Below are 9,284 nucleotides of genomic sequence, written 5' to 3'. Positions count from 1 at the left end.
TGCTTAGCGAAAGAACTGAATGCAGTTGCGACGCAATATACGTACGATTTTAATGTGTCGTTTTTACATGTTGAACATGGTGTGTGTTGAATTCGTCATTCCGACACTGCTCACACGTGCAACATGTACATATAAGAATGTTCCAAAAGCGCAAACATCACTTGTGCTTCGCTGGTACAAAATGCGTATGAACACCACGATCAATGGGCTTCTTGGAAATGTTGCCCGTGCAGGCATATATATATATATATTTTTTTAATATCTGCACTTGACTTGAGTATATCACTGCGTCCGTGACAACTTCTCTTAGTAAAGGCACTCCTGGCCGCAGTCGGAAGGCACCTTTCGCCTCCAAAGAAAGCAACGCTCAGCTTACTGCGTCAGTCTTCATACCTGGGGAAAAGAAGAGAGTTTCTGTTGCACGCATCACGAAGAGAAAGTGCCGCTAACTTTCTCTGGATACAAACTTTAGCACTAAAATTTGTGCGTGTAAATAATGAACTAGTAGTATGCAGATCTCTTGTGCACAGGCAAAAATGGTCAGAAATCTGATTGTTGTCAAATACAAGTGATAACTTACCTGCTGTGAATTAGCTCTCTTGGTATGCTATGTATGTGCCAAGCTACTGCACACAATATCTTGGATTGAACTGTGACACGAATTGCACTAAAATTTGCATGCTAAAGAGACATCTAAACTGCTAAACAATACCTTCTATTATTAATCCCCTGTGAAGAGGCTTTTTGTTAGAAGAGGTATGAGTTTCATTTCAAGTTTTCGTGTTATAGCCCCTTGGTGCCAACATCGTAAACTTCAAAAGATTTTCACGTGCTAGAGCCATTCTGGCCACAAAAATGTTCTCTAAACTTGCTATGTTCGGTCAGGCTTATTTAGAATGCAACGTAGTCCATCCTTATTGGCAAGCATAGGCGTGTGCATGGGGGAAAAGGGGGAGGGGGGCTTTATGTGGACAAATTGATAACTAGGCTCTGACTGAGGTCGTCAGAATCCACAATGTCGCGGCCAAAAAGTGCTGAAGCTTGAAGGTGGCACTGTTGCCATTCTTTCATTATTATCTTAACCCTTTAGGCCCTGACGGTGTCCAGTGACACCATCACACAACATTTCCCCTAGCACCTCGGAAAAGAAGCCAATACTGCTAATTCTTGGGGGAATATTTCTTCAATGATCCCCACTGCGGTTGACACCACCATTGTGGCATTTTTGTGGAGCTGGAAGCCACAAAGAAGAAACTTGACCTGAAGTCCTGAAGTTGTTTCAAGGACTTCCACACTGCCAAATAAGACATTGGTTCAGATTTTGCATACTCTAGTGAGTAGCAGGAATAAAGTGCCCATTGTTCTCATTTCACAACCACTGAGCCCTGACAACCTAATTTGACACCATGTTTCTAAATCCATAAATACATGCACCACTGTGTCAATATTTTGTTTATGGTCTTGTGAAGTCCCCACTATTAGGAAAACGCCCACAAAAAAATTATCCGACCAAAATAAAAATTCCAGGGCAAAAGCAGCTTTTTCTGAGATGTAGAAAGACAATTTATACAGCCAACTTGACACAAAGCTCATTCAACTCACCTCGCTCGAGCTGCTGAGGGTCCATGCGCAAGATGAAAGGCAAGATACTCCCAATGCGCACGCTGCCAATGAGGCCCGCAAAGAAGAGGTCCTCTGTCAGCGAGGGCTGCAAGGCACGTAGGGGCGCCAGCTGCAACAACAGCCGGTGCGCACGGCCCCCGCTCCAGGTGCCACCAGTGCCGCCCGAGTGCAACTCGAGCTCCCGGCAGGTGCGCTCCTGCAGCCGCTCCAGGCGCGCGCACCACTCTGGCCCCAGCGCCGGTCGGTCTGCACATGGCCACAAAGTCGCTCGGTCATGCCAGTCCTCAAATGTTCAGAACTGGTAACAGCCAGTTCTTTAGCCAAACATGAATGAAAACTTTAGCCAAACATGAATGAAAACACACATGAATGAAACATGAATGAAACTTTAGCCAAACATGATTGTAGAAAATGTGGATAGGGAGAAATATGCATTCTCTATTTTGAAAATGTGGGCCTTCATAACCTACACCTATGTAAGATAACTCTTGCAGAACGAAAAATTGGAGGCGAACCTAATCCTTGGGTGTCTGGTAGTGGTACTTGCAACTCGGTGTTCGAGTGCCCTGGTGTATTCCTTGGTTATTCTTTGGGGTAATTGCTTCACACACTGTCAAAGCCACATAGAAAGAAGCGCGTGATTGAAATCTGATCCATTAGGTGCCGCAATGAGCCTCATGCGGTGGGTTGAGATGTAATTGCTGCTTACACTAATTTTTACTAATTATATGACTCCAACTTTAGCTTATGACATACCTTAATGTCCACTCTATCATACACAACCCTTAGCTTAACCCACTTCATACCTGTTACACTAAACTCTGAGTAAATGGAAATCTCTTAAAGGGCCCTTCACCAGGCCACATAGCAAATTTTAGTTAGACGTTGGACGTGGTCGTGTGCCGAATGAAGAGCATTATGCCGCAAGAATTTTTCAAATCACTTCATTATGAGCTGAGAAAAACAGTAATTTGCAACGGAACGATACCATGATGCGAGGAGGCGAGCTTCAAACCTTTGCCACTTGCCCTGTGTAGCCTTCGCAAATCCCTTCCCTGCCCTCTTCGGCTGCGGAGCTGGAGGATCACACGCCACATACGTATTCATGCATACACATGAACACGTCATGCGCATGCATGGTCACGTGCACATGACATGCCCAAGCACGTGAGCGGCGTTGCACGGCCATTCCTTTTTTTTTTTTTTTATGCAGCGGCCGTGGGCGTTGTGTTGGTGTTTTCTGTGGTATACTGCCTGTTTCTGCAGGACGGGCATGAAAGCTGTGACATTTGTACGGGCACGGTACTAGCGGTATCAAGAGCCAGTGCCGCATGAACATTTAGGTAGACGCGTGACAATAAATGAGCCTAATGAGTGCTTGAACACACCAGAACATTAGTTTCGTTTCCAGGGCTGGCAGCTGCTCAATGTGCTAACCGCGGGGACACGAACGCATGCGAAACGGAGGCACATTAGCCCCGCATCTCGCTCCAATTCACGAAAAAAAAAATGGAAAAGACGCACACATTCCCTTTGTGTGTCTCAATATTCCTCTCAAGTTTTATTCATCTATTCAAGCAACAAATTACACATACTACACAGGTCGTGTCAAACAATTATCGCTGTGTCACGTGCTACTGCTGGTGACGTCAGAGCAGTCGTCTACTTAGAGAACCGACGTCACAGCACTACCGTCTACGTAGGGCCCTTCTATCGTGTACGTATCACCTCATTCTCTGGGCATGCGCCCGCGAGAAGAGCAAGCACTGTTCAGTTCGAAATTTGATCCATTTCTGCGGTGCGTAGCATTGCAAATTTTGGCAGACGTGATCGTTAACGCCCAGTGTATGCATTGCGCTCGTCAGCTCAAAATTGTCAAACCTGGTGACAAACCTGGTGGCCCTTTAAACGGGACTGCTGCTTAAAACGAACGATTGCCACTGACATGATTGGTTTCATACTTTGATTCCGCACCCCTGTTCACCTCTTGGTAAATGGAACTCCTGTTAAACGGAACATATTTTTCCGGTCCCTTCAGGTTCCTTTTAACCAAGGGTCTACTACTGTATGTACGTTTTCATTTTTACCAGGGTTTTTGGACAACTCACACCGGTGCTACACAAGGCACTCTGGAAGATAGCAAAGCGTGTCACTCGGTGCCCGTGCCACTAATAAGAGAACGGATATATTAGGGGCAAAGCTCCTAAAGCCGTGGGTCTGTCCCTCCTAGCTCGTACGTGACCGCCTATGCCGCGCGTATGTGCCAGTGGTGATGGCAACGAAGCAGCGCGAGTGTTCTTGGCCCAGCGCAGGGACGAAGAAGACGTTGCAGTTCTTTCTCTGATCGATAAAGCGTGTTTGTTTGTCGTGCTCCGCGTCCTCGTCGATTTCACGTCGTTACACTGGTGGAGGTGCGGGTTAAGCTTCATGCTTTGTACTCCATCGCGGAGCCGACAATCGAGCCCGGAATTGCCACCACGCGTCGAAACACCGGTCCACTGATTCAGTCGCCGTCATGACCGTGTACCTCGCACCCAACCTGTCTATCGGGGACGTTAAGTCGTTTATAGACGATGCGTTACGTGACTACGACAACAAGTACAAGAACCGTCCGTCTGTGCTGGTTGGGGACTTCAACGTGGACCTCATTGCCAATGACTGGATCGTGCAGCACATGCTTTCCAAGTACGCCCTCAGATGTATCCATATGCAACCTACCACGATCCGAGGGACGTGCATAGACTTATGTTGAATTCCAATGGCGGAGTCGGAGCAAGCTTTTCTGCTCCTTTTGGAGCAAGTGTGTTCCAATGGCAGAGTGAGGGCGGGAGTCAAGCGTTCCAATGGGAGAGTCAGAGTGGATTCAGAGCGGGAGTCACACCGTGGAGCAGGAAAAGTTGCTCCGCAAAAATCGGCGGAGTCGACCGGAACTCTGCCTGACGTACTTCCTTTAACACGTTTGCCTGCTTGGGGGCACTGCCGCTGCCGCGTGTTTTGACAGTAATGGCGGACAACATGGGCCACATGGGCGTCTGGGCAAATCGTGCGGCATTGCTTCCGCTGATCGATAGCGACAGCTCCGAGTCAGAAAACTCCAGTTTCTGCACGAGCGATTCATCGGATAGTGACAGCGACGCTGAAACTGCCGCGTACGAGCGGGAATTCGACAGCGGAATTAGCAGAATGGAATAGCTACACGCAAGGTATTCTGGGCAACTCAAGCACTTCCGCTTCCTTCTTGCTCCCATGCTTGCTCCGGCGGCGCGGATTGTGTTCCAATAGCGGATTTGGAGGCGTCGCTCTACGCCAGAGTCGAGTGCTCGCTCGCGGAGTCCATCTGCTGCTCCGACTCTGCCATTGGAATTCAACATTAGTGTTTGCAAACTTCCCACTGCAGCCAATACAAGAACCTCTCTCGCTTCATTTCACGGACCATAAAGCCGTCATAATGAAGGGACCTCGCAATCCAGCCGCCATGACAACGACGAAATGAAAAGAACAAACGAAGAAACGAAACAACAAACGAACAAGAACAAGATAAAAGTTGATTTTGTATAATATACGCACAGTCTTACGTCTTTCTAATGATGTAATGGGCTAACTTTCATGGGAGAGTTACGGTTTACCGATGATCTCCCCCTCTCGAGCTTCGCCCACTTATCATCATTCATTCCGTGGACATGGCGTGATTTTGAACTTGGGGTATCCACTTATGGTATGACAGCATCGCCCGACACCTCAGGGCACAATTACTGTGTTGCATGTAGTGCACCAACACAGTGCTGACAATGATGGCAGTGAATAGAAGCAAATGTACACAACCACGCACATTGAGGGTGCCATCATCAGCAGTTTGGGCGAGTTGGTGTATATTCATCTTGTAATACTGCAATAACACACACGGACACAGTACAGAGTGGACATCAGTGACACAGGGAAACGGAGGCAAAAATATTAGTGCAGCTTGCACTAAGCCAAACGTTATAGCGCAGCACGTGGCCTGTAATTTGCGATTAATTCTCAGTCAGCTAAAAATCGTTCCCTTTTCTCTCGGCAAATGATGCCATATGCCCAAATGACCGCACCGTATACCCAAATTCATGGCCATTGGCTGATTTCAGCATCATGAGCTGCACAGGTGCCGCGACCACCGCGAGAGGGCGCCCCGTGCCCGTACTCGCGATCACACTGAAAGTAAGCCGCATGTTTGATGAAAAAAAAAAGTGCTCAAGGTCATGACGTGCACGTGACGTAACTTTTTTCCTAGTGCCATCCCTCCCTGCTTAGCTTCCAGCACGCTTGTCGGGACTAGAGCAGAGAAAAAGCAATTACAGCATGCGACAAGTCTCTGTAACTCCGCTCGTACTGGACGGATTCTAAAAATTCTTGCGGTGGTCGATTCGTGAGGCAATAAACTCCTCTAATGAAGCCATTCCATGGTTACTTGGAAAAGCGTTGCAGGATCCCTTTAATGTGCTCGGTATGACCATGATCACTTTGGTGAGGGCACTATGACGTTCGATGGGTCATTGGACGTGCTGCATTCCAGGACCAACGTCAAAGGTATTCTTTTTTTTCTTCGCTCGAAACGAGTACAATCAAAAACGAATTGTGCATGCATTTTTAGCCCCCAATTTCATCCTTTTCATGCAAAAATGGAGCATGAGTGAGCGCAGAATAATTATATATTTAATTACGTGCTAATTATGACTAATTTACTGAAACTCGCAAAAAGCAACATATTAGTCAATTTTCTTTCTTGGAATGTAATTCGAGCACCTTGGAGTTATGTTGTGGGAATTTTACACATTTGCAATCAGTCCTTCATAACCTGCACCTGAAGGGGTTATGGAACATATTGGATGCAGCTTCCTCATAACAATTCTTTGTAGTATTGGAACTGACTCTTATGGGCACAGCATTAAGACAATTCACTTACCAGGGCAGAAAAGCACCAGTGATTTTAGCAAGGCATATTCCTGGTCATCAGGTTGCAACCTCTGCGTCGCTGAGAGGAGCCGCTGCAGGGCAGCCACATGCTCTGACACCTGGGCACGCTGAGAGCTGCCCATGATGTCGCTGGCTGGGCCGCCCTTTGCGTTCAGGTGGGACGACACTGTCGACAGCAGCGTGGAGAGTTGCATCTGCTCCGCGCACTGGAGCAGCCCCAGGGTGAAAATCTCGCTCCACGCCGATTCCACGAGTGTCAGCTGGAGTGACGCCCTACAATCAGAAAGAGTGGAAAGTAGGCATGCGCGAATATTCGAACGAATATTACAATATTCCAATTCGCTTCGACACGAATTCAAATTATGCGAATTTCAAGGTATTCCAAATGAACGCGTGTATTAGACCGCATGTAACCCCCCTGTAAAAGTGGTTTCACTGCAGCGCAGGAGTGCTATACCATGAAAATACATATCCAGAAAAAATCCGCACTGCAGCGAAGCCCCACTTCAAGGTTAAATGAACATATTACCCTCACATCAATGAATAATTTTTGAAGTTAAAAACTTGTTATATTGGCTTATATGAGCTAAGTATAGTAAATTTTTAAACGTAACGTATTTTACTGGTTACCACTTGCACCCCATTGAAATTCAAATCCTGCTACTACTCAAAGTTGCTTCCAGTTCACTTACAACCAAAAAGACTTCCTAACATTAGCATATGACTAGTTCCAATTTGAAAAAATATTGTGAAGGTTAGTCGGGTCAGACAAAAATGCTCGTTTTCATTTATAATACGTGGTATATGCTTTTCGAACTATTCGATTCGAAATTATTCAACCCAATCACTATTCGCTCCGAATTTGTTTCGAACCTAAAATTTATTATTTGCGCATCCCTAGTAGAAAGAAATTGCGTTCTTCAGTTAACCGTAGCTACTGTACTGTAAGACATGGACACAAGGCCGAGAGCTCAAAGCAGGTCTGAAGGTTTCCCATACAGTAGAGGATGTGTGATGCACTTTTCATGGGTTTGTAGGTATAACAACGGAGTCACTGGGGCATCGTATTACAAGATGCTATTGCATCATGAAGACTTGGCTTTGTAAAACCATGTCAGTGCCATCATGCTAAGACATACAGCCTGAAACTGAAGATTGCTGTTCAGATGTGGTACAATCAAATCCAGATATATTGTGAAGGGGATCACAAAACATTCTTATATATAGGTAATTTGATATATAAAATATTTTACATATCAAAAATATATTCCGGGGGACATTACAACTGTTTGATGCACACAATAATTCGTTATGTACAAGTTCTACAGTACTGCAAACATCACAGTGCATTTGTCAGCTTTAGGTCGTCAGTCCGGGTTGCCAAGAAAGTCCACCTTCGTTCTTCCTTTTTTTTATTTCTCATAGTAGTTGTGGCCCCCTATGGACATTTAAAAGGGCCATGAGATGCATTTTTTGACCATAAGCTGTGTTATGAAGGTTAATCCTTGTGCGTTCACAAACAAGGTGGCAAAATTTTAGCTCATTTGGTCAAGCACTTAATCTATATATTGATATTTTTATAAACATGCTAGCGGAGTGAAAGTCGGGCAACACTGGTGCACTCACGAGCTGTGACGTAACAAGGTGCTTGCTTTGCAAGCGTCTGCATTCCAGGGAATGACTTTGTTCTGTTGTCAGCCGTGCAAGCCATTTCAGCTTTCTTAAACTTGGCATCCAAACTGAATAATTTGCAGCGGCTGAAACTTTGGTAGAAGATGATAGCTTCACTCCATGCAGCACATGACGACACATGCACCATATCAAAACGGTGGTCGCCAGTGATGGATGGGGTTTAGAGCCGTCAAGTTCTAGGGCTCATTATGCACTGAAATATTCTTTTACGGTCCATTTTCCATATATGTACAGGCACAATAGACCCTCTACTTCATTTTTTCACAGAAAACCGCAAATTGTCGGGTGACTGTGTCCTGGCCTCTTTAATCAAACATGTTCAAATGCAAATAACTTACGGCAGCTCCTCAAACGCCGGCAGGGTCCGCGTCCAGAGCAGCGACCGAAATAAGATACGGGAGGCGCTCTCGCAGACGTAATGCACATTGAGTGCCCCGCCCAACGGTGTCGTTGGAAGGGTCACGTGGAAGAGAGCCTGCTCCTCTGAGATCAGGGGTCCGGACGACGGGCTCAGCCTGGACCCTGCGATGGTCCAACAACACAATTATACATCTTCAAGCACCATGGGGGCAGTTTGGCGGTGTATGAAGAGGCAACCTGTTAGTACAGTGAACTCCCAGTAAACGAAAATCTCTTAAACGGAACTGCTGCTTATATGGAACAACTGCTTCTAATAAGATTATTTTTAGAGCTGTGCGAATAGCAAAATTTTGGTTGCGAAGTGAATTCGAATATTGAAGTGTGAGTGCGAATCGAATCGAATATTTTTCTAATATTTCTCGAATATTTCTAGAACATTTCTCGAATACTTCGAAGCGAAATTGCAGAAAAAAAAGTTGCAGAGGATTCCTAAGCATATTCTTATGAGGTAGCAATATGAAAGCATTTCTTTTCGCTAGGTTGATGAAGCGCTGGCGAGGTGGTGTTTCATAGTTGTCTTATCAAGAATGAGGCAATGTAGAGGCTGAATTGTATTTATGTACATGATTTGGTGCAACCAAAGTGTTGCCGACAACACC

The 9,284-nt window shown here is 45.8% G+C and overlaps 1 protein-coding gene across 1 annotated transcript in view; it reads right to left on the bottom strand.

The window, feature by feature from the left end:
* Positions 1-25: 25 nt before the first annotated feature.
* Positions 26-9,284, bottom strand: part of LOC119407114 (orphan steroid hormone receptor 2) — a gene marked incomplete in the record, with an annotated part of 24,222 nt that continues 14,963 nt past the window's right edge. The window contains 4 exon segments of the mRNA XM_037673973.2: positions 26-393; positions 1,603-1,869; positions 6,563-6,846; positions 8,604-8,787. Coding sequence (XP_037529901.1) covers positions 368-393; positions 1,603-1,869; positions 6,563-6,846; positions 8,604-8,787 — 761 coding nt within the window.

Source organism: Rhipicephalus sanguineus, chromosome 10 (genome assembly GCF_013339695.2).
Source record: "Rhipicephalus sanguineus isolate Rsan-2018 chromosome 10, BIME_Rsan_1.4, whole genome shotgun sequence".
Classification (NCBI taxonomy): domain Eukaryota; kingdom Metazoa; phylum Arthropoda; class Arachnida; order Ixodida; family Ixodidae; genus Rhipicephalus; species Rhipicephalus sanguineus.
The sequence above is the reverse complement of the archived record's forward strand: the minus strand, read 5'-3'. Positions and strand labels throughout refer to the sequence as shown.